This window comes from Hypanus sabinus, chromosome 23 (genome assembly GCF_030144855.1).
Source record: "Hypanus sabinus isolate sHypSab1 chromosome 23, sHypSab1.hap1, whole genome shotgun sequence".
Classification (NCBI taxonomy): Eukaryota; Metazoa; Chordata; class Chondrichthyes; order Myliobatiformes; family Dasyatidae; genus Hypanus; species Hypanus sabinus.
Genome location: NC_082728.1, coordinates 57,406,303 through 57,432,893, shown reverse-complemented (window position 1 = coordinate 57,432,893; position 26,591 = coordinate 57,406,303). Strand labels below are relative to the sequence as shown.

Genomic DNA, 26,591 nt, shown 5'->3' with positions numbered 1-26,591 from the left:
TACTGTGAGGCAGTAAGAGCTTGGAACTGGCTAGAGCAAGAGCAGTTAACTGGATGGCCTCCATCTATGCTGTAACTATCCTGCAATTCTTAGGGCTTCCTGGGATGAGAGGGATGTATGGATGCAGGGTTGTTGTAATTCTATATTATCTATGATACCGACTGGAAGATGTGACTACATGGTAGTTAAATGTTGCTTTTTTTTTGCAATCTATTGATACACTGCTTGTTTTTAACTAGTTTCAATGATAAGCAAGCAACTTTTAGTTTGAAAGCTGTAGAGAAGTTTCTAATGTGCATCATGGTACTGTTGTATGAAAATATTCATCAACGTTTCATGGGTATTACCAGAAGCAACCTGACAGTGAGCCAAAGGAGATAATTGAGTAGGTGAGTAAAAAGTTCGTCAAAAGAAACAGGCTTTAAGAGGTATCTTAAAAGGAGAAGGGAGTTGAAGATGGAGGGCTTTGATGGAGAAATTTTTTGAGGTTAGTGCCTAGGTGCCTTAACACCAGTCCTGGGACAAAATTGAGGTATACAGTGGCATGCAAAAGTTTGGGTACCCTGGTTAAGATTTCTGTTACTGTGAATAGCTAAGTGAGTAAAAGATGACCTGATTTCCAAAAGGCATAAAGTTAAAGGTGACACATTTCTTTAATATTTTAAGCAAGATTTCTTTTTTATTTCCATCTTTTACAGTTGCAAAATAACAAAAAAGGAAAAAGGCCAGAAGCAAAAGTTTGGGCACTGTAATGTACTGTGTGAGTATTCGTAGGTTAGAGTGCGTATGACGCCAGAACGGGGGTTAAAGGAAATGGAGGTCTGCTGAATAAACATGGTTGCTCAATCTACAGCGGTGTCCGAGTCACATCAATACTACATGGTGTCAGAAGTAATTGCGAAGGGAAAAAAGGAGTAAAAGATGTCACAGTTACGGCCACTGTCAAGTTTAAGCCTACAAGGTAATCTTGCTGAGAATTGGGAAGTATGGATCCAGCAGTTTGAGCTGTTTTGCACCGCTAGCGGCGTAGCTGAAAAGATGGAGAAAGTGCAATGTTACGTTTTTGCATGTGGTGGGGGCAGAGGCAATAAAGGTTTGCAACACGTTTGTCTTCCAAGATGATGAGCAAGATAACATTCAAGTGTTGAAGAAAAAGTTTCAAGATTACTGAGAACTAAGAAAAAACCTACCGTACATCTGACACTTATTTTTTACGAGGGCTCAAGGACCAACAGAGACCATAGACGCCTATGTAACAGATTTGAAGAACATGGCAAAAAACTGTGCCATTGGGAAAGAAAGCTCTTACCTGTGTGGACAAAGGACAAAAACACAAGATAAAGTTTGAGATAGTACAGCAACATGTTCCAGCAATACTGGGCAAAGCAGCATGCACAAGGCCTGGTGAAGCGAATCTATGGTGTTGAGAAAGAAAATTACATTCTCAAAGACTTTGCTGACTTGTTTTCTGGATTAGGATGTTTACCAGGGAAACACCATATCCAGATTGATCCAACTATTGTACCAGTCGTGCATGCCCCGAGAAAGATTCCAGTAGCTCTCAGGGATCAAGTAGTGGAGGAGCTACACAGAAGGGAACAGATGGAAGTCATAACGAGACAAATAGAACCGACTGACTGGGTGAATAGTATGGTGACAGTGGTCACAGAAAACAAAAAGATGAGGATTTGCATGGATCTCAACCGAGCCATCAAAAGAGAGCACTATCAGCTGCTCACGGTTGAAGAGGTTGTCTCCCGTATGCATAATGCTAAACACTTTTCAGTATTAGACGCAAGTCAAGGTTTCTGGCAGATCAAGTTGGATGAGGAAAGCTCCAAATTATGCACTTTCAACATGCCCATAGGGAGATATCGTTTCCTGCGTCTACCCTTCGGGATTTCTTCTGCATCAGAGGTATTCCAGAGGTCAGTGGCGCAAATGATTGAAGGCCTGGACGGTGTGGTCAACATCATTGATGATTTGCTGGTATGGGCTGACACAATTGAGGAACATGATCAGAGACTGAGGAAGCTCCTGGAGAGAGCACGTGAATACAACCTAAAACCGAGCAAAAGTAAATGTAGGATTAGAACTACAGAGATCAAATACATAGGTCACGTACTCAGCACTGATGGGCTAAAACCAGATAATGAAAAGGTCAGGGCTATGGTACAGCTACCACCACCCGAAAATAAGCAAGATCTATTGAGGTTCATGGGCATGATACAGTATCTTGCCAAGTTCATTCCCAACTTATCAGAGGTCAGCGTTCCACTTCAAAAGCTACTAGAGAGCAACACTGAATGGCATTGGGAAGATGAACAAAAGAGAAGTTTTGACACATTGAAGCAGTCGGTTACCGATGCACCAGTATTCAAGTTCTTTGATGTTAGTAAACCAGTGACGTTGTCTGTGGATGCCATTTTGGATGGAATAGGAGCTGTTATACTGCAGGATGGGAGGCCTGTGGCGTATGGATCACGAGCACTTACAGACTGTCAACGCTGATATGCTCAAATCAAGAAGGAATTACTCGCCATAGTTTATGGGTGTGAGAAGTTCCACCAATATGTATATGGCAAAGAAATCCAGGTTGAGAGTGATCACAAACCACTTGAGAGCATCTTCAAAAAGCCACTCCACCAAGCTCCTGTGAGGCTGCAAAGGATGCTTCTCAGGCTATGGAGGTACACTCTCACAGTCACCTATAAGCCAGGAAAAGAACTGCACATCGCTGATGCTTTGAGCCGTGCTTACCTCAAAGAGCAAAAGTAAGAGTTGCCAGGAAGAGAGCTGGAGGTCAGCTGGGTTACACCTCAGCTACCCATCTCTGAGGAGAAGTTGAACGTGTTCAGGAAAGCGACTGCAGATGATCCTGAAATGCAAATACTAAGAGACATTACAATGAATGGATGGCCAACAGAGAGAAAAGATGTTCCAAAGAAAATACAGAAATACTGGACATTTAAAGAGGAAATCAGCTATGCATCAGGACTAATGTTCAAAGTGGCAAAACTCATCATACCAAACCAAATGAGACAGGAAATGCTTAACAGAATTCATGAGTCACACATGGGGATAGTGAAATGTAAAGAAAGAGCAAGGGACATTCTCTATTGGCCAGGTATGTCAACTCAGATAGAGGACATTGTGTCTCAGTGCGCTGTCTGTAATGAAAACAAAAACAGCAATCCAAGAGAGCCTTTGCTTCCCCATCCACTACCAGGAAGACCATGGGAGAAGATTGGCACAGATCCCTTTCACTACAATGGTACAGAATATCTGCTTTGTGTGGACTACTATTCAAAATATCCAGAGATCACCAAGTTAAGTGACACATCCGGTCAAGGTGTCTTTTGCGCAATGAAGTCGACATTTGCAAGACATGGTATTCCAGATATTGTCGTTAGTGACAGTGGTCCACAGTATGCCAGTGGTGAGTTCAGAGGGTTCTCAGAAAGCTGGGAATTTCAACATGTTACTTCCAGTCCAGGGCACGCTCAGTCTAATGGACAAGCAGAGAGAACTGTACAAACTGTCAAGAACATGCTCAAGAAGGCACAAAGCAGCAACAGTGACCCTTACATTGCTCTGCTTGAATACCGCAACACACCGATTGAGGGTGTGGGGTTCTCTCCTGCGCAGCTGTTGATGGGACATCATCTGAAGTCCAAACTGCCAACATCCACAACTCTACCGACTCCTGAAGGTAATCTTCAAGTACATGGCAAGCAACAGTACAAGCAAATAAAGCAAAAGAGCTACTATGACAGACATACAAGACAGTTGCCAGATCTGCATACAGGTGAATATGTCAGAATACAGAGAAGAGACATTTGCCTACCAGCTATGGTTGTGAACAGACATCAGCAACCAAGATCCTTCATAGTTCGCACGCCGGATGGAAGAGTCTGCAGGAGGAACAGGAAGCATCTGCTGAAGACAGGCAAGAGGGAGTTTCCACGTATAGACATGGAAACAAACAACATCAAGAGTGAGGGATGTGACAAAACCCCATGATGCAGTGAAGGTGAAGGTTTGGCACAGGTTGACCGAGGTGGGAATGCAGACCGCAAAGACACAGAGGTCACTCAAGAGACTGGCTCTGATGAAGGACAAGTACAGTCATAGTTGTATTGCACACAGTCTGCGAGACAAGTCCAACTTCCAGCTAGATACAGAGACTAGATCTACCTACAGTCTCACGCAGTTTGAGGCAAAGTCACACATGTTATAAGTTCCAAGGTGTGAAATAAAAGGTTTATTAATCTATTAGTATAAGAAAATATCCTGCTGTTAGTATTGTAAGATACAATGTAGAATACAGTATAAGAAGTTAAGTTTTTTTAAGTTTATGTCATGGCTGTTGCAATGTAAGAAAGGCATTGTTTTGGTAATTAACAGTGTTGTAAAAAAAGATCTTGAGAAGGGGGATGTAATGTACTGTGTGAGTATTCGTAGGTCCAAATGTGTATGACATCAGAACAGGGGTTAAAGAAAATGGAGGTCTGTTGAATAAACGCGGTTGCTCATTCTACAGCAGTGTCCGAGTCACATCAATACTACAAGCAGCCTGCATGGTCAGTACTTAGTAACACCCCCTTTGGCAAATATCATAGCTTGTAAATGCTTACTGTAGCCAGTCTTTCAATTCTTGTTTGGGGGATTTTCACCCATTCTTCCTTGCAAAAGTCTTCTAGTCTGAGATTCTTGGGCTGTCTTATATGCACCGTTCTTTTGAGGTCCATCCACAGATTTTCGATGATGTTTAGGTCGGGGGACAGTGAGGCCCATGGCAAAACCTTCAGCTTGTGCCTCTTGAGGTTGTCCATTGTGGATTTTGAGGAATGTTTAGGATCATTATCCTGTTGTAGAAGCCATCCTCTTTTCACCTTTAGCTTTTTTACAGACAGTGTGATGTTTGCTTCCAGAATTTGCTGGTATTTAATTGAATTCATTTTTCCCTCTACCAGTGAAATGTCCCCCATGCCACTGACTGCAACACAAGCCCAAAGCATAATTGATCCAGCCTCATGCTTAACAGTTGGAGGGATGTTCTTCTCATGAACTTCTGCACCCTTTTTTCTCCGAACATACCTTTGCTCATTGCAGCCAAAAAGTTCTATTTTAACTTCATCAGTCCACAGGGCTTGTTTCCAAAATGCACCAGGCTTATTTAGATGTTTCTTTGCAAACTTCTGAAGCTGTATTTTGTGGTGAGGATGCAGGAAAGGTTTTCTTCTGATGACTCTTCCGTGAAAGTCATATTTATGCAGGTGTCGCTGCATGGTAGAAGAGTGCACCACTGTCTACAGAGTCTGTTAAATCTTCCTGAAGGTCTTTTGCAGTCAAACGGGGTTTTGATTTGCCTTTCTAGCAATCTAACAAGCAGTTCCCTCAGAAAGTTTTCTTGGGTCTTCCAGACCTCAACTTGACCTCCAACGTTCCTGTTAACTGTCATTTCTTAATTACATTACGAACTGAGGAAACGGATACCTGAAAACGCTTTGCTATCTTTTTATAGCCTTCTACTTTGTGGGCATCATTTATTTAAATTTTCAGAATGTGAGGCAGCTGCTGAGAGGAGCCAGTGGCGACTGATTGTTGGGACAAGGTTTGAGGAGTCAGGGTATTATAAAGCTTTGAAATTTGCATCACCTGGCCTTTCCAAATGACGATTGTGAACAAGCCATAGCCCTAACAAGCTGATGAAGGTCTGAGACCTTGATAAACGTCATCTGAGAGCTCAAATCTCTTGGGGTGCCCAAACTTTTGCATGGTGCTCCTTTTTTTCACTCTAAAATTGTACAAAACAAAAATAATACACTGATCTTGCTTAAAATTTTGAAAAGTATGTTTCATCTTTAACTTTATGACTTTTGGAGATCAGTTCAGCTTCTATTCACTTAACTATGCACAGTAACAGAAATTTTGACCAGGAGTGCCCAAACATTTGCATGCCACTGTATATAAGTAAGTCATTGAGTTATACAGTAAAGGGGTCTCTTTGGCCTACCTGGTCCATGCCAGTCACCGAACCCATCTCTTACTAGACCCATATACCAATACTTGGTCTGTAACCTCTTCTAGCATGGTCATTCAAATGTGGAGAGAGGGGTCTATTGGTGGAATGTATACACATCTGAAAATATTATTATCAATAGGACAAAGGGGTTAAGTCGATCATCAAGCAAGGATAAAATCTTGCAACTTGGGGCATAAAGAGAGTTTTAGATGAGCTGATATTAAGGGAGGATACGAGTGAGTTGTAAGGTGGGTAGGAAAGCCATGAATTTGTGTAAATACATAGGAACTAGTGTTAGCACCAGAGTAGAAAGCTATATTGTATTAAGTTGGAGTGGATTGCAAATACAAAGATACAGAATGCATGTAGTAACAGAATACATACATCCCAAAGAGGAAGAATATTCTAAAGACAGGATGACAAAACTGTGGCTGACAAGAAAAGTCAGATGGTGTACACCCCAGGGTTCTGAGGTGAATCTGTTGATATGTATTTGGATTTCCAGAAGACCTTTGACAAGGTGTCATGCATGAAACTGCTCAACAAACTATGAGCCATGAGCCTATTAAGGGAAGGTTCTGGCATGAATAAAACAGGAGGCAAAGAGTGGGAATAAAGGGTGCCTTTTCTGGTTGACTGCTGGTGACTAGTGGTGTTCCACAGGGGTCTGTGTTGGGACCGATTCTTTTTACGTTATATGTTAATGACTTGGATGATGGAATTGATAACTTTGTTGCAAAGTTAGCAGACAATACAGAGATGGTGGAGGGGCAGATAGTTTTGTGGAAGTAGAGAGACTACAGAAGGACTTGGATTAGGAGAATGGACAAAGAAGTGGCAGATGGAATACTGATGTTGGGAAGTGCATGATCATGCACTTTGGTAGAAGAAATAAAACTTTAGACTGTTTTATAAATGGAGAGAAAATTATAAAACTGAAGCGTAAAGGGATTTGAGTTCTTATGCAGGATTCCCTAAAGATTAACTTGCAGGTTGAGATGGTGATGAGGAAGGCAAATGTGACGGTAGCACTTATTCCAAGAGCATTAGAATATAAAAGCAAAAAAGTAATGTTGAAGCTTTATAAAACACTGGTGAGGCCTCTGTTTACTGGAATTCAAAAGAATGAGGGGTGACCTCATTGAAAGCTATCAAATGTTGAAAGGCCTTGATGGAGTGGATGTGGAGAGGTTGTTTTCTGTGGTAAGGGAGTCCAAGACCAGTAGTCACAGCCTCAGAATAGAGGGGCTTCCTTTTATAATGGAGTTCAGGAATTTCTATAGCCAGAGAGAGTTGAATATGGGATTTTTTGCCACAGACAGCTGTGGAAGCCAAGTCATTGGGTATATTTAAGGCAGAGGCTGATAGTTTTTTGATTAGTCTGGGCATGAGGGGATACAGGGAGAAGACAGGAGATTGGCACTGAAAGGGAAAATGGATCAGCCACGATGAAATACTGGAGTAGACTCAATGGGCCATATGCCTTGATTCTACTCCTATATCTTATGGTCTTATAATGTGTGGTGAATAAGGTTGGTGAGGTAAGGGTACAAGTAGCTGTGTGGGACTATAATGTGCTGATAATTAAAGGATGGCTTGAAGTGGGGCTGGGCACTTGTTTTTTCAACAAATTATTGGGGTGTCCAGTAATGATTAAGAAAAAATATTATAGTGCTAAGATGAAACAGATTCAAGGACTGATAGTGAAAGAGAAGGGCAGGTCAGCATGGAAATTATAGATGCGTGAGAATTGCAAAATGTTGATACTGGAAAATCTCAGTGATCAAGAATGTGAAGGTAATGATAAAGTTGGGCAAAATTTTTGAAATATTTTTAGAAAAGCTTTCTTGACCGGTATGTTGACAGATCATTGAGGAAGGACCTGACTCTGAATGAGAATACAATAAAGAAAATAAGGAATAAATAGAATAAAGGGCCAGGAGTAACTCATAGTAAAACTACATAGATAGTCCTCTCGAAATGAGTACGAGGTGGGCTGACAGTCTAAAGTGGTGGTTAAGACTCTTAGTGCAAAGCAGATTGCTTAATGCCAAACGATAAGAGGGAAAGAAAAGAGAATCAAAGCAAAAGGCCCCTGGTTGATAAAGATGAAGGATGTGGATTTTCGCCGAATAATTTTGGAAAATTCAAGTGAGAACTTGTTTAGAGTGAACAATGAAGAGTGATTTTAAGAATATCCCGTGGACACAGATTGTAGTTATTTAGTGACCATAGTGATTTATTGTTCAACATTTTGGGGCAAATAATGACAGATGCCCTGGAAGACCCGATCTGCACAGTCAGCATTGGAGGACAGATCATAACCAACCTCAGGTTAACCAATGACATAGATGGACTGGCAGGAAGTGAGGATGAATTGGCCTGCCTCGTGAACCATCTGAATGATACATCTACCAGATATGGCATGGGGATTACTGCAGAGAAAACCAGACTGATGAGAAAACAGGGAGGAGCCAATCATGACAAAATCACAGTGGACAAGAACTGGAGACTGTCAAACAGTTCAAGAATCTTGACACCACCATCACTCTCAGATCCAAGTTGAAACTCCTGTATGCACTTGTGCTCTCCATTTTCTGTGCATGCAAATCATGGACTTTGACAGCAGAACTGCAAAAAAAGATCCAGGGAGCAGAAATGAGATGCTTTAGAAGGCTTCTCACCATCTCTTATACAAGCCATGTCTCAAATGATGAAATATAAAGAACCATCACCCAACACATGAGACACTACAAAGATCTACTGTCCTCAGTAAAGAAAAGAAAATTGAGATGTGACCATACCATAAGATCAAGTGGACTGTCAGAGACCATTCTTCAGAGGACGGTATATGGGCAGGCAGAGGATGAAATGGACAGACAACATTGCAGAGTGCACTGGAGAGAGCTTTGCCACAACCCAGGCAGTCACCCACAACCATAAGAGATGGGGGCAGCTGGTGCAGCACTCATCTGTACAGCATCCCTGTGACCTAGGTGGGTTGTGGGATCCGTAACCATAACTTTCTTGAAATTATTAAGTACTTTGTATAGTCTTTATTGAGGAAAAAGTGCTGCTAAAATCTCTTGGGATGATCGAACACATCACCCCAACACAGTGGTGCCAAGATAACATCCTCTCCCTCAATGTCCAAGAGACAAGAGCTGATCATGGATTACAGGAGGAACGGAAACAGGCTTGTCCCAATCAACATCAATAGGTCTACAGTTGAGAGGTGAGTAGTTCCTCAGTATACACATCACCGAAGATTTCACCTGGACTGTACACATCGGCTGTGTGGCAAAAAAAGTACAACAGCACTTCTTCCACATCAGATGACTGAAGAAGTTGGGCATGGGCCCCCAAATCCTCAAGACCTTCTATAGGGCACCATTGAGAGCATCCTGACTGGCTGTATCACTGCCTGGTTCAGAAACTGCACCAACCTTGATTGCTGGGCACTGCAGAGTGATATGGACAGCCCAGTGCTTCTATGGGTATGAACTTCCCTCCATTGAGGGTATTTACAGCAGCAGGTACAGAAAGAAGGCCTGGAAGATCATCGGGAACACTGGTCACCCCACCATAAACTGTTACAGCTGCTTGTGTCTGGCCAGCAATACTGCAGCATTAAAGCCAGTACCAACAGGCTACTGGGCAGCTTCTTTCTATAAGACATTAGATTTTTAAATTCTCGTGTCTGTACATTGCAACTGAATCAAAACGCAAAGATTTTTACTCCCTCAAGTTATGGGACTGATGTAAGATTTAAATAAATTCTAATTCAACAGATTTTTAATAGGGAGAAATGAATGTGCTGGGTTATGTGGTATTACAAGACCCACTCTGTCCAGGTGGATGCTGAGAAGTTTGGGAATGAAAATTGAAAAAGAACTTGCCTTGATCTTGGAATCAGAGGATTAGAAAAAGACAAATTTGACTGTCCCTTTCAAAAAAGATTGTAAAGAGATACCTGACAACTGCAAATGGTAGGTTCAAACTTGTTGATGGTGCAACTTCTAGTATCAATCAGAAAAAATGTAATGAGCACAAAGTTCAATTAAAAACACTGCTGTTGGCTTATTAAAAACAAATCAATCCTGATGAATTTGATTGAACTTATTGCTGCTGGTGAAGGGAATGTGATGTTATGTATGTGGATTTTCAGAAGGGCAGACATCAAATTTCCACAAAGGACTAATTAATTATCAAATTGAGTCCATGGACAAAAGTTGTTGGCAGCATGGAAAATGACTTAATGACAAAATAATTGTTGTGCCAAATGTTTTTCCATATATGGCACTGGTGTTCCCCCGGGTGCTGAGAGCATTAATAATTTTGATAAAGATTAACAGCTCAAATATGTATGGATGCTCAGAGTAACATTCTGTAGAATTTGAATGCATGATAAACAGGAGGGTAGTTATGAAGTACCAATTGTTTGTTACTGGCAGAATGGGTAAACAAGAGGCATGTGAAATTAAGGCAAGAAAGAAGTGATGCATTTTGGCAGAAGTAAGAGAAATATATCCTAAATTACCTATATTTTTTTAAATGTGCAGGCACAAAGAAGGATGTTAATGCCTTTGCGTAAATATTCGAAGGTGGCAGAACATTTGCAAGTATGATAGTAAAGCCTGCCAAGCTCTTAAGAGGTACAAACAGGGAAATTTTTCTAACCTTTTTGAAATACTAATTCACTCACTGTTGCATCTAATTCTGGTCATTACAGTCATTGAGAGTGTAATGGCTGTAATGGAGAATGTTTTCAGACATTAGAAGTTTTGGTTGCATTAGACCATAGAAACTAGAGTGGTTGTTCTTGCAGGAGAGGAAGCTGAGAACCGATTTGATAGATATAAATGAAATTATGATGGTCTGCACAGAATATTGGAGAGAAATTGTTCCCATTCCTTGAAAAGGACTCATTTTAAGTGATGGGTATCAGAAAAGCCATGTCATTGTAAACTCCCTATAAGATGGTAAACGGTATCTATGAAGGGAATTGGATAGGACTAAGCTGACACAGGCTGAGTAGGTCAAATGTCTGCCTCTTCTGTCATAATGCTGTGGTTCTGGTCTGGAGGAAATAAAGCAAGAAGGTATAAACAACTCAGCCCGAAACATTGACTGCTCGTTTCCACAGATGCATCCCGACCTGCTGAGTTCCTCCAGCTGGTTGTACGTGTTGCTTCCTACAGATGCTGCCTGGCCTGCTGCATTCCTCCAGCGTTTTGTGTGTGTTGCTTAAATTTCAAGCATCTGTAGATTTCAAGTCAAGTCAAGTCACTTTTTATTGTCATTTCAACCATAACTGCTAGTACAGTACACAGTAAAAATGAGACGTTTTTCAGGACCATGGTGCTACATGTAACAGTACAAAAACTACACTGAACTACGTAAAAACAACACAGGAGAAAGCTACACTAGACTACAGACCTACCTAGGACTGCATAAACTGCACAAAACAGTGCAGGCATTACAATAAATAATAAACAAGGTAATAGGCACAGTAGAGGGCAGTAAGTTGGTGTCAATCAAGGCTCTGGGTTTTGAGGAGTCTGCTGGCTTGGGGGAAGAAACTGTTACATAGTCTGGTCGTGAGTGCCCGAGTGCTTCAGTGTCTTTTCCCAGGTGGCAGGAGGGAGAAGAGTTTGTATGAGGGGTGCGTGGGGTCCTTCATAATGCTGTTTGCTTTGCGGATGCAGTGTGTAGTGTAAATGTCTGTAGTGGCATGAAGAGACCCTGATGATCATTCTCAGCTGACCTCACTATCAGCTGCAGGGCCTTACGATCCAAGATGGTGCAATTTCCGAACTAGGCAGTGATGCAGCTGCTCAGGATGCTCTCAATTCAACCCCTGTAGAATGTGATGAGGATGGGGGGGCGGGGGAGATAGACTTTCCTCAGCCTTCGTAGAGAGTGGAGATGCTGCTGGGCTTTCTTTGCTTTGGAGCTGGTGCTGAAGGACCAAGTGAGATTCTCCGCCAGGTGAACACCAAGAAATTTGGTGCCTTTAACAACCTCTACCAAGAAGTCGTCAATGTTCAGCGGAGAGTGGTCGTTCTGTGCCCTCCTGAAGTCAACAACCATCCTCTTTTGTTTTGTTCACATTCAGAGACAGGTTGTTGGCTCCGCACCAGTCTGTTAGCCGCTGCGCCTCCTCTCTGCTAACTCATTGTTCTTGCTGATGAGACCTGTAACTTGATGATGTGGTTCAAGCTGTGTGTTGCAGCACAGTCATGGGTCAGCAGAGTGAACAGCAGTGGACTGAGCACGCAACCCTGGGGAGCCCCCGTGCTCAATGTGATGGTGTTGGAGATGCTGCTCCTGATCCGACTGAGGTCTCCCAGTCAGGAAGTCTAGGATCCAGTTGCAGAGGGAGGTGTTCAGGCCCAGTGTTTCTCCTCGTGTTTGAGATGTAAACAACAGATGGACAAAGGCAAGAACACAGATGTCCTGTGATAGTGATATGGAAATAGTAAAAAAGGGGATTTTAACAGGAAATGAGTTAATGGACAGGCTGTATTAAAATTGTACAGGACTGTTCCAGAATTGGTGAGTAATGTCCATCACTGGCTTTGGGATGGTGAAAGATTAGATAAATGCAAATTGATTTTTTTCTGAACTGTAATGCTCATATTTTCAATTTGTTGAAAGCATTCTAAATGATATAAATGCACTTACTGAAGCTGCTTGAGTTCTGATAATTGACCTGAATTGCAATGTTATTGCATTTTGATAATTAACTTTGTTCCATACACAAGGCATTGCGCAAGTCTGGCTCTACTGAGGCCTGCTTCTGACCAGTTTTATTTGATAAGCAAACACGAGGAAATCTGCAGATGCTGGAAATTCAAGCAACTCACACAAAATGATTCTGACTTGCCTATTACCACCTCCACTCATTACTCTGCTTTGGCTGAAAGGGCTCAAATGCCCTGTATTTAAAATTCTCAGCCTATTTTCGTCTGTTGTTTCTGTAAATTCCAGCCCCACAACCTCTTTCCTTCTTTGTCTCATTACGCCCCCACATCAATGACCTCTGCAGTGTTTCAGTGTTGCCCTTTCTATCTTTAAATTCTGTAAAATCTACCTCTTTGACCAAGCCTTTGATTACCAGCCATCCTGTTCTTTGGTTTAGTGACTAGTACTCTTATGTTGCTGTGGGATATTTTGCTACATAACTGCAAATGGTTTTATAAATATTGACATGCTACTTGGTAGTACCTGCAGATCTGAGATGGGCAGTATTGTCCCAGCACACCTGAGTGAAACTTGTCTTTTCTTTTCACAGGTGGTTTTTTGGGAAAATCTCTAGAGCAAAGGCAGAGGAACTGCTCAGCAAACAAAGGCACGATGGAGCCTTCCTCATACGAGAAAGCGAAAGTGCGCCCGGTGACTTCTCACTCTCAGTCAAGTGAGTAGTTAAATAACAAGTGGGTGGTTCTCTCAGAAAAGGCTAGCACAGACACAGTGGGCTGAAGGCCCACCTTGTTGAATCAAGTATCCTGGAGGTGGGGAGAAAAACTTGCTTTAAAAAAAAGAATGGTGTATATTTTTAATCAGTACTCACACCTTTAACCTGCCTCACAAGGTGTTGATCATAGCAAGAACATCATAGTTTCAGTACCCCAAGCTGATTGCCCCCTGTTTGGAGTAATTTTAGTATGCTCATTTATCTGCATGCATTTAGGCTTTTGATATCTGGAATATTGGATGGGAATCTCAACTGTGGTCACTGCTGCCCCCTACCTGTGTAAGTTGTATAGGATTTCAGAAAACTGGCTTCAAGACAATTTGAAAGTAGTTTTGTTAATAGATCTTAGAGGTAGATGTCTGATTCCACAATCTATAGAGACTGCAATGCAATATTGAGGCTGTGGTTGTATGAAGTATTATATAAGTACTGGTTGGCCAAGAACTAGGGGTGTATGGATGTTTACCCAGTCTCTATTGTCCCATGTATTGCCATTCAACACTTCATGCTGAAAATCCCAGTGAATAAATGTTAGCTGATGTCAGATGATACTTTCCATGGTCAAATAGGCAGCCATCACCTTGTGTAAAGATTAGTTACCTGGTTGAGCTGCCAAACTGTGTTTGTATATAAGAGTGGAGCAATACAGTTCTGGGAACATATTAAAGGAAATGCAGAACCTTAAGATAGTCTGAACTGAGATTTGTGTCCTCCATGTTAATGACTTTTAATGGTAGTTGTCTTCCTTTTTGTTCCTTCATAGGTTTGGAAATGACGTACAGCATTTTAAAGTATTGCGTGATGGAGCAGGGAAGTACTTCTTGTGGGTAGTGAAGTTTAATTCGCTGAATGAACTGGTGGATTATCACAGATCAACATCTGTGTCTCGGAACCAACAGATCTTCCTGCGCGATATCGAGCAGGTCCCGCAGGTGAGGAGGTGGCATTGATGTTTAAGGGAACAAAAACTAAAGGACTGGCTCCTTCCAATTCTTGGTGTAGCTGTTACAAATTTGTCGGTGATTTTTGCTTCTGCTCCTATGTTTCAGCACAAATCATCCTTTGTGGCTGAGTGATTTGTTGACTCGGATGCTTTGTTGAGTTAATAACAGGGATGTTATCAACAATTGCAGGTTGTGAACATTTGGCTTCTGGTAGTGCTATGCCTTCAACATTTGGAAATATTGCAAATGCCTGTAATTAAGGGGTTGAAGAGGGGTGAGGGTGGGGTCATTAGTCATCTTGGAGGTCAGGTTAGGGCTCTGTTGTAATCACTCATGAATATAAAAAGTGTTTCCCTTCTTGGCAGACACAGAATGAATAACCTAGAAATAGGAGGTTTCTGGAATCCAGGATATAGACGATTTGTGGCAGTCCCATTACTTGAGCCAATAAATTTTCTTCACTGTACATTGCTAAAATGAGTGGGAATACAGATGATTGGGAAAGTTTTAAGGAACAGCAGATCTTAACTAAAAAAGCAATACGGAGAGAAAAAATCAGATATGAGCTCAGTCTAGCCAGGAATATAAAAGGGGATAGCAAAAGCTTTTTTAGCTATGTGAAGAGAAAGAAGATAGTTAAGAACAATGTTGGCCCCTTGAAGAATGAATTGGGAGAAATTGTTATGGGAAACAGGGAAATGGCAACAGAATTTAATGCATACTTTAGATCTGTCTTCACCAGGGAGGACACAAACAATCTCCCAGATGTATGGATGGGCCAGGGTCATAAGATATCAGAGGAATTGAGACAGATTGACATTAGGAAAGAAACTGTGATGAGTAGACTGGTAGGACTGAAGGCTAATAAATCCCCGGGTCCAGATGGTCTGCATCCGAGGGTTCTAAAAGAGGTGGCTCAGGAAATTGCGGATGCATTGGTAATCATTTTTCAATGTTCCTTAGATTCAGGATCAGTTCCTGAAGATTGGAGAGTGGCTAATGTTGTCCCACTTTTCAAGAAGGGAGGGAAGGAGAAAACAGAGAACTATCGCCCTGTTAGCCTAACGTCAGTCGTGGGGAAGATGCTTAAGTCCATTATTAAGGACGAAATAGTGGCACATCTAGATGGCAGAAATAGGATTAGGCCGAGCCAGCATGGATTTACCAAGGGCAAATCATGCTTGACTAATCTGTTGGAGTTTTTTGAGGGTGTAACAAGGATGTTAGACGAGGGTAAGCCAGTAGATGTTGTGTACCTAGATTTTCAGAAGGCATTCGATAAGGTGCCACATAGGAGATTGGTGAGTAAAATCAGAGCTCATGGCATTGGGGGCAGGGTTTCAACATGGATAGAAAACTGGTTGGCAGATAGAAAGCAAAGGGTAGCAGTGAATGGGTGTTTCTCAGACTGGCTGGAGGTGACTAGTGGGGTACCACAGGGCTCTGTATTGGGACCACAGCTCTTTACGATTTATGTCAATGATTTAGATGAGGGCATTGAAAACTATATCAGCAAGTTTGCTGACGATACTAAACTGGGTGGCAGTGTGACATGCGAAGAGGACGTTAGGAGAATACAGGGAGACTTGGATAGGCTGAGTGAGTGGGCAGATACTTGGCAGATGTCATTCAATGTGAATAAATGTGAAGTTATCCACTTTGGAAGCAGGAACAAGAGGGCAGAGTATTGTCTGAACGGTGTAGAGTTAGGTAAGGGAGAAATGCAAAGAGACCTAGGAGTCCTAGTTCACCAGTCAATGAAGGTGAATGAGCAAGTGCAACAGGCAGTGAAGAGGGCAAACGGAATGTTGGCCTTTGTTACAAGGGGAATTGAATACAAGAGCAAGGATGTCCTTTTGCATTTGTACAGGGCCCTGGTGAGACCACACCTGGAATATTGTGTACAGTTTTGGTCTCCAGGTTTAAGGAAGGACATTCTGGCAAATGAGGAAGTGCAGCGTAGATTCACTCAGTTGATTCCTGGGATGGCAGTGCTGTCTTACGCAGAGAGATTGGAGAGATTGGGCTTGTACACGCTGGAATTGAGGAGATTGAGAGGGGATCTGATTGAAACGTTTAAGATAATTAAAGGATTTGATAGGATTGAGGCAGGAAATATGTTCCAGATGTTGGGAGAGTCCAGTACCAGAGGGCATGGATTGAGAATAAGAGGTCAGTTATTTAAAACAGAGTTGAGGAAGAGCTTCTTCTCCCAGAGAGTTGTGGAGGTGTGGAATGCACTGCCTTGGAAGACGGTGGAGGCCAATTCTCTGGATGCTTTCAAGAAGGAGCTAGATAGATATCTGATGGATAGGGGAATCAAGGGATATGGGGACAAGGCAGGGACTGGGTATTGATAGTGAATGATCAGCCATGATCTCAGAATGGCGGTGCAGACTCGAGGGGCCGAATGGTCTACTTCTGCACCTATTGTCTATTGACACTGGAGAAATCCAGTCTTACACATTCTACTTTAAGAAATAGTTGAAAAGAAGGAATGGGTAAGAATGAAACGATATTTCTGTTAAAATGGGGAAGACCTTGTTCTCTGTTGGTTAGTGGATGGATTAACACACAAAGCCGTAAGCATTTATACTAGCTTCAAACATTGATAATTCTTTCATCCCATTTTTGGTACTATTGAAACTTTGCAGCAACTTGTCTGAGGAGGTGTTAGAATTATTCTTCCAGTTGCTTCAGAAATGAGTTATATTGCAGCTTTTGTCTGTTTGGAACATAAAGCAAATTGCAAGTTCTTAGTTCTCATTTCTCAATCCAGTTACAAGCATTGATGCATTGTATGAAACTGTTGTGGTATAATGCAATATTGCCAGCCTTGCTGAGGCCAAATGTTCCTGGTGTTGGATGTGTAAAAGGCCAGTGTTCAGCTTTGCACAAGTAAGGTTTTTAGAGCTGATAAATACAGATAAGTGCCTGAAACTTCACTCTAATTTATAGTTTAGCAGTCCTGGGAGTTCATCATGGCGCTGCAGGACATTCAAAGCCTGTGTCATGCCTTCCTCAGGATTTTTTATTGCTTGCAGAAAGAGGGAAGAATCCAGGATAAAGTGGGGGGGGGGGGGGGGAGGGCACAGAGAACAAGCCAAAAGTTGATAAATGAAGCCAGGTAAAAAGGAAGGTAGGCTGGTGAGGGAGAGGAATGAAGTGAGTAGGTGGGTGGAAAAGATAAAGGACTGAAGGAGAAATCTGATAGAAGAGTGGACCATGGGAGAAAGGGAAGGAAGAGGAGCACCAGAGAGAGATGATAGGCAGGTGAGAAAGGGGTAAGAGGGGAGCCAGAATAGGGAATGGGAAAAAGAGAGGGGTGAAAGAGGGAGAAATTAACAGACAGAGAAATTAATATTCATCTTGCCATGTTGAAGGCTACTCAGACGGAATATGAGGTGTTGCTGCTCTAGCTGGAGGGTGGCCTGAACAAGGTAATAGAGGAAGCCATGGGCCAACATGTTGGAATGTGATGGACAGAGGAATTAAATTGGTTGGTCACTGGGGAATACTGTTTGTTGTGGACGAGTGAAGATGCTTGAAAATGTGGTTGTCTTACCGATATAGAGGAGGCCACACCGGGAACATAGCATACAGTCGACAACCCCAGCAGATTTGCAATTTTTAAGTGTTGCCTCACCTGGAAGGACTTTTTTGGGGCCTTGAAAGGAAGTGAGAGAGAAGGTGAATGGGTAGATCTTCTTGTAGGAATAAATGCCTGGAGGGACAAATGGACAAGGGAATCACACAGAGATCTCTGTAGAAAGGGAGGGAAGGGGTGCAGAAATAAGGATGTGTTTGGTGGTAGGATGCCATTAAAGATGATGGAAGTTGCGGAGAATGGTGTACTGAATGCAGAGGCTCTTGGGGGTAGTAGGTTAAGGTGTTGGGAAGATTGGGTGAGGCTAGATGTCTGGAAAATGGAGATGTTGGTGAAGGCAGCATCACTGGGTAGAAAGAAGGGGACCCAAGTTTGAATAGGGTTATGCATGGTCTCTCGGAGCTCAAGGCATTTGTAGAATTGTGTCTTCGTGTGATTCTCTTGGACTCTAGCTTCTCCCACTCTTAAGAGAAACACCTATAAGTGTAAAGCAACTAACTGACTCCAAATGAAATGTAAACTTGTTCAGGTCTAGATATTGATCTGAAATGCCTTTAGGATGTATTGCAATTGTAAGGTCTTTGCTGGAGGTCATTACTCACAGTAATCTGGATTACAGTGTGGTGTAACAGGGCTTGCCCCTTGATTTAAGCACTGCAGACAGCTACCTGTTAATAACCCAGGAGAGGAAGAATTTTGAATCTCAGCCTTTCAAGCATGTCTCCATGAACCACAATTGTCTCCTATTTATTATTCACCCATCTAACTGAAACAGTACCTAACTGAAACTAGCACTATCTGCCTTGTTAACTCTGTGTTTATTATCTGTCCCCACAGCAACCCACATACGTGCAGGCACTCTTTGACTTTGACCCGCAGGAGGAAGGTGAGCTCGGCTTCCGCCGTGGTGACTTTATCCAGGTTCTAGACAACTCAGACCCCAACTGGTGGAAGGGCAGTTGCCACGGGCAGTCAGGCATGTTCCCTCGCAACTATGTCACTCCAGTCAACAGAAACATTTGATGGACAGCAGTGCTGAAACCTGAAGGCAATCACGGCTCCCCCGTGAACTTAACAGTCTGTATGGAACTTCAAACTAGAGCGCCAAAACCAATTCTGAGGTGGAACAGAAAAGCTGAGCGATTTTACCAATAGGTTTCCACAGCTGCTTCCCCCTCTTCTCTGACCCATCCCTCCCCTCTTCTCTTCCCTCCCCCTGTAAATCTGTGCATGGATTATAATTCCATTACTCTAATCCTGTTGTAGAATTTAAATGTTTTTTCTCTATGCAAATATTGGATAATCTTATCAGCAATGTAACACAGGCCAGAGGTCAGTAAAAGTCCTTGCATTTGGGGCTTTTCAAAAGAAAACTAATCTTTCTTGGCCTTGTTCATTTTCATTTGGAATTCCTGCTTTTCTTTCTTTGTACAAGTTGCTAATTTAGCTTGTCCTTGGAAATAAGCCTAACGTTTCTTTTAGCAACTAGCAGCTATAGGAATCATGTACAAATTGTCAAGATGATCTGTAATTTTAGAGAATAACTTGGCGGCTTTTATCAAAAGCATGTTCTAGGAGTTTATACAGGAGGTTGGGCTGCTAATGGTTTTAAAGGTGTTTGGCTAAGCACTTTCTAAATTCTGTCTTCATAGTGCCTTTTGATTTTTTTTCCCTGTCCTGATTTTTCTTATCTTTTGCTCTAAATTCACTTCGATAACTGAGAGCTTCAAGTCAGTTGATGGGCAAATATTGGGCATTTCACACTGATGTGCCATTGGCTATCTGGCCTGTGACTGGGGTGGGGATGTTGACTGAGACCAGGTATGGGGAATCCAGCTGTTTGGTATTTGAACACTGTTCTAAAATGTTCCCAAATGACCTTTGTCGCCATTTTCCTCTCCACTGCAAACTGCAGCTGCAGTTGACCAGCAGGTTAAATATTTTTCATTTGTAAAGCTATGTTTGTCATGCCAAGTTTAAAAATATACTAGCATCGCTAAGGTTTGTATAACAGGTGTACTTTGAATATGATGCGTGAGTCAACAAAGGGATTAATTCTTCAGGCTCTTTCATTGAATCCCTGCTACCTGCTCCCTCTGCCCACTGTGGAGTAGGGCTAACTACATAATCCTGCTTTTCTCTTCACAGCCAGTTTGCACCATTCAGCCCAGCTCATCCGCTCCAGCCAGACTAATTATAAACACAGCAATGGTTCTGCTGTGTTACTGGGGGAGCTGCAGAGTTTCACCTGCCCATCTGGATAATGGGAGTTTGATTTTTTTTTGAGCTGAACACATTATCTGATGACATAACTGAGAAATTCTAGTTCTTAATGAACTTCGGTTTTTAAAGCTGTCTTGCATTTTATTAAATTCTTTGCTTCTATCACAATCAAGCACTGTAATAATTTATTTCTTAGGCCATTTTGCTTTTTAAGTGAAAATTAGTTGCAATTGAACCGATGTTGAAAGTTACTGCTGTTCAGGCCTATTGCCTTCGATCCATAGAAATGACAGCTATTGCTGCTCCTTGCATGGGTGATCCCAGCCCAGTTACACTTTGCCAAATCTGTCATGATCAATAAGCCTGCTGTTTGGAATTGTGGTGTCTCCTTGGCCACTCGGGCCACCAATGTGACAGTGTATGCCAGTTATGGCCACCCAGTGGTCTGAATGTGGCAACTGCAAAATTCCTGGTGGTACAGGGGCATCTTGGAGGGGCAGGCTAGATGGATAAATGTCCTAATATCTATTGTATGTTTCTTGCCTTTGTTAGCAATGGAGATTGAGAAACTTCATGCAGAGAAATTGAGGGTGTTGGTAGGTCATTGAAAGAATTCACCAGTCCAAGAAAAGAGGAACATTTCCCAGAGTTGTCACTGGAAAGTTCTGGAGCCAGTATGTGGGCATTCACTACAAATATGGAGTAAGGTTAGTGTGTTTAAGTTGAACCATGGAAAGGTGACCCCATCTGGTTACTACTGCTAAAATGGTGGAAGCAGTCTCTGCATGGCACAGGGTTAGATAGTACCTCAATGTTAAAGGATGTCTTGGCATCAAATGAAAAGGCAGAGATGGAGATCATTTGATGAGAAACTGGATTCATTCAAATGTTAGCATTCACCAGATGCAGCCTGGGGATTGGTGGGGATAGGGGCATGATGACAATTCTGCAGTCAAGAGGTCTGAGGACACTTCAAACAGGCTCCAAAGCAGACAGGTATTAAAGTTCAGTCTGTTCCCTGGTATCATCTGCCCTAATCTCTGTGGTGCTGGTAGTTCCTCCTCCACTATCCTTATTTTCTCTTTACCATGCCTGTGATACAACGCATTGACATTAAATATATATAATTAATTGTAAACAGCAGCTTGTCTGTTCATTGATGTTTGGTTTTTGTTTTGCTGATTTGACCAGTTAGAGCTACCACCTATGCATTAAGTACAATGACAAGAACACATCTGGTTCAGCGCCTGTGCAATCTAATTTCCTGCAGGCACTTTCAAGGCCTGTCAATAGATCACTTGATTTAAAGGAGACAATAATACTTCTCACTGAAGGCTAGCGAGCCAAATGGTGGGTAATCACATATGTCTGGGATTGACATTGGACTATCCACTTAAACATTTACAGCCTCTGAAACCACACACAAACTCATCAGTATTGGCAGGTGGAACCCACCCAGTCCGGGTAACTGCATCAGAATGCATGTGTTATGAGGCATCAAATCTGATTAAGATTGAAACTACACAATCTGTACCAAGTCTGGATAATGTTGAGGAATGTGTAGAAGGGAGCTGAATAACAAAATGATCAGGGATCTAATTGAAGTATGATAATTCTGGTTAGCCTCTGGGGTCAGATTACAGGCAGTACTGGGAACCAGGAGGTTTGACTGTGATGTGGGGGTTGGTCTGAAATTAAATTTTGTTTCCTGGAGTCCAGTAACATATTAATTTAACTTGAGTTTTCTACTTTACACTGGGAAACTGCTAAGAAATCATGAGACTAATGAGATTGAGCTTTCCACTACACACTATCACCCAAACTATCAAACTGTGTGTGAGAGCTTTTGACAAATGGACCAATTGATTGTTTACTGTTTTTGAATTGGTGTATTATCATAAGCCTTGCAGACATTTCGTGTATATATTAAACAAATCAATGTTAAAATGGAAAGGCCTGTGTACTTATCCCGTGATTCTCAATGCATTTGGTAGCTAGAAATTAACTGTGAATAATAAAATGCTGTGTATTCTTCATGAAGTGGTCTGGCTTTCTTTTGTTGACACATACCTGTTCCACTCCTTTTCTCACTGTCACCACCTTACTCCTAATGCCCTGCACAAAAACGGTTCATTTATTAGTGTTAAATCAACTTCATGTAAATGTTTCTGGTCTTGTGCTGCTGTAGCCCATCTATCTACTTCAGTGTCAGATGTGTTGTGCATTTGGACATGGCTATTCTGCACACCATTGTTGTAACATGTAGTTATTTGAGTTACCGTGGCCTTCCTGTCAGCTTGAACCAAACTGGCCATTCGCCTCTTATTAACCCACAGAACTGCCATTCACTGGACGTGTTTTTTGTGTGTCTTCATTCTCTGTGTGGCTCTAGACTCTAGAGACTATTGTGTGTGAAAATCCCAGTTTCTGAAATGCTCAAACCACACTGTCCAGCACAACAATTGAGCTAACTGCTATGCTACCATGGACCCAAGGTGCTGCCACATGATAGGCTGATTAGATATTTGTGTTAACAAGCAGGTATACAGATATATCTAATAGAGTGTATGTGTTTCAGTTCGGTCAGTGGGGGGGGGGGGGGAAACATAGTCTAATGAAGTGAGTGAAATTTAAGAGAGTTTAGATGTAGCAGCAGCTTCAATTCCATAAAACCATAAGATATAGAAGCAGAAGTAGGCCATTCAGCCCATAAAGTCTGCTCCGCCACTCAGTCATGGGCTGATCCAATTCTTCTAGTCATCCCCACTCCCTTGCCTTCTCCCCATACCCTTTGATGCCCTGGCTAATCAAGAACCTATTTATCTCTGCCTTAAATGCACCCAATGACTTGGCCTCCACAGCCGCTCTTGGCAACAAATTTCACAGATTTACCAACCTCTGACTAAAGTAATTTCTCTGTGTTCTAAATGGACTTTCTTCAAACCTAAAGTCGTGCCCTCTTGTCCTAGACTCCCCTACCTTGGAAAAAAACTTTGCCATATCTAATCTGTTAAGGCCTTTTAACAATTGGAAAGTTTCTGAGATTCCACCCCCCCCCCCCCACCCACCCAAATTCCAGGGAATTCAGCCCAAGAGCTGCCAGACATTCCTCATACGGTAACCCTTTCTTTCATTCCTAGATTCATTCTCGTGACTCTTCTCTGAACCCTCTCCAATGTCAGTATATCCTTTCTAAAATAAGGAGCCCAAAACTGCACACAATACTCCAACTGTGGTCTCACGAGTGCCTTATAGAGCCTCAACATCACATCCCCGCTCTTATATTCTGTACCTCTACAAATGAATCCCAACATTGCATTCACCTTCTTCACCACCAACTCAACCTGGAGGTTGAGTATCTAGCACAAAGGCTCCCAAGGCCTTGTTTGGAGTATTGTGTGCAGTTTTGGTCACCTACTACAAGGAAGATGTAAATAAGAGTGCAAAGAAATTTTACAAAGATATTCCTGGGACTTGAGTTATAGGGAAAAGATGTATAGGTTAGGAGTTTATTTCCTAGAATGTATAAGATTGGGGGGGAGATTTGAGAGACATACAAAATTATGAGGGGTATAGATTGGGGGGGGACCTGCTTGTATTTACCCTCTGAGGTTGGGCAAGACTACAACTAGAAGTCATGGGTTAATGATGAAAAGTAAAATGTGTAAGGGGAACTTCACTCAGGGTGGTGAGTGTGGAACAAGCTGCTAGTGCAAGTGATGGTGGAGAAACATACGGGGGGGGGGGGTTTATTGTCTAGGTGCAAGTCAGTGGGACTAGGCAAATTAATGGCACAATACACACAAAATGCTGGTGGAACGCAGCAGGCCAGGCAGCATCTATAGGGAGAAGCACTGTCGACGTTTCGGGTCGAGACACTTCGTCAGGACTAACTGAAAGGAAAGATAGTAAAAGACAAATCTCTTACTATCTTTCCTTTCAGTTAACCCTGACAAAGGGTCTCGGCCTGAAACGTCGACAGTGCTTCTTCCTATAGATGCTGCCTGGCCTGCTGTGTTCCACCAGCATTTTGAATGTGTTGCTTGAATTTCCAGCATCTGCACATATCCTCGTGTTTGCGAAATTAATGGCCTGTTTCTATGCTATGTGTTCAATGATTATATATTTTTTTGAAACCTTGAATCAACTACAGGTAAAGGAAAACCCCCATGGGGGAATGACAGAAAGGAGTACACAGGGACCATTAAATAACCCAAGATTTTGTGCCCATTCATTTCCCATCCATCCAAAACTAAAGAATGCAGTGCTCCCAATACTCTAATGGTGCTTGTATTAGATGACCAACTTTGTCATTATATGTTGACCCAATAAACCGTTGGGCAGAAAGAATGACAGTCTACAAATCAGTGAATTCAAATGAATCAAGGACAGTGGAAGCAGACAAACTGATTGTCTTTGTTCTTGCTGTGTGCATGAGGATGGAGGCTATCATTTCGTGAAGATACTCTATTCTCCATTTTGTGAGTTTAATATGCTTGGCTTGATCAATGTTTTAAAAAGACACAATGATATTTCAGGTAATCTGTACTGGAGATCATTTCCAAATAAGTTATTTGTGAGATGTTCTTTGGTTGGATATAATATGAAGGTTTATGAATGTTGGGGTTGGTGTCTGCATGGAGTGATTTGAGCTGGTTGCTGATGGAAAACAAAAAACCATAAATTATCGACTGTCACTTGATGGGAAGAGGGCAAGAAATGGATGCTGGCTTGGAGCAGAGCCAAAAACAAGGTGTTAAAGGTCAGACTCATGACCTATGGCCAATGTCACTGGAATGCAATATTTGAATTGATAAGGAATGTATATAAAAGTGGATGCTTCGTGTTTGCTGGCAGTGGTAACTTCAAAGAATAACCATTGTAGATACAAGCATGAGCAACCCTGCATGAAACACATGGCGAGTGAATCTGGACTACGAGGAAAGCTTGGCCAATGTAGACTCCTTTGCCCAGGTAATACCTTTGCTATTCTTTCTCTATTAAGGAGAGCAGGGAATACTTAGCGGGTGCGCACACAAGGTATTTAGTGTATGAATTCACGTACTTATTAGTTTAAACAATAAAGGTACTTGTTGGTAAATACAGATCTCACTGTGCCTCACTAATCATTGTAAGGTATTTTTTTTTAAGACAAAAAAAATATTGCTAACTAACCTGCAGATGTGTAAAAGAACTTCACCCATTTCTCAACACAACAATCTCCATGTCCAAGCTTGAACTTTATCTAAGAGCTTTAGCTTTGGTGAGGCTGACTCAAGAGCAACATATCCATAATCAAAGATCGATCTGATTAAAGCAATATAAATTTGTTTAAGTAACCTCCTACTTGTACCACAATCACACCCAACTACTTGCACTCCAATCATACCTGAGCACATTAAGGGCTTTTCTTTTACAACTCTGTAGAATTTTATTCACATGCACCTTCCATGTCAACCTTGTGCCCATCCACATATCAAGAAACTTTACCACTGTCTTTTGTTTAAGAGATTTACCATATAACTTGAGCTCAATTGTGGATGTTATGTTCCCTTTAGAAAAATAAATAAAACTCAAGTCTTTGCAACAGAAAATAACCCCCACCAATGACCCTATTCCTCATTATTCATAGCGGCTTTCCTTTTCCTAACTATATAATTTATATTCCTGCCTCTCCCATACTGCACCAATATTAGCATATAATGATTTGGAAACGTCTGAGCCAACTTTTTAGAAAATGGCATTAATCATAGGCTACACATACTCCCTTGTGGAGTCCCATCTCACATTTCTTAGACCCAACCTTTACTGATGCCGTTATGATTTACCATTAACTCGGAGGTCCATGGACCTCTTGTTAGGAACCCCTGTGAGAGAATGTTGTTTCAACCCTAATATGTATATCCTATCATATGTTATGATATGTCTCTGGCAACAATGAATATAGAATTGAGTCAAGTTTTATAAACAAAAACAATTTATTAAACTCCGCTCAACAAAAATGAAAAGTAAACAAACGACTAACTTAACCGGAAGTTAACTGCTATACGGCAACTCTGGAACAGTTCTTAAAGCGGTAAATGCAAACACAGTCTTAAAGTGGTAAATGTGAAAGTCCCAAGTTATTTATACAGTCAATTAGGAGAGACTTTCCTGAAGTAATGACTTCCTAGAAGACGTGACATTACTGCTAATCCCAACCGAAATATGCCTTGCCTGAAGGATTCATGATGAAGGAAATAAAAAAAGCTTAAAGGAACTGACCGTTTCCTTGGCGAATGAACACTGCACAACCCTTTCTACTCTTAC

General features: G+C 41.8%; 1 protein-coding gene across 1 annotated transcript in view; it reads left to right on the top strand.

The window, feature by feature from the left end:
- The window catches only part of LOC132380219 (growth factor receptor-bound protein 2), a 160,971-nt gene extending 138,653 nt beyond the window's left edge, over positions 1-22,318 (top strand). The window contains exons 3-5 of the mRNA XM_059948926.1: positions 13,326-13,448; positions 14,272-14,440; positions 18,897-22,318. Coding sequence (XP_059804909.1) covers positions 13,326-13,448; positions 14,272-14,440; positions 18,897-19,082 — 478 coding nt within the window. The 3' untranslated portion in view covers positions 19,083-22,318. The remainder of the gene's footprint in view (positions 1-13,325; positions 13,449-14,271; positions 14,441-18,896) is intronic.
- The last annotated feature ends 4,273 nt before the right edge of the window (positions 22,319-26,591 follow it).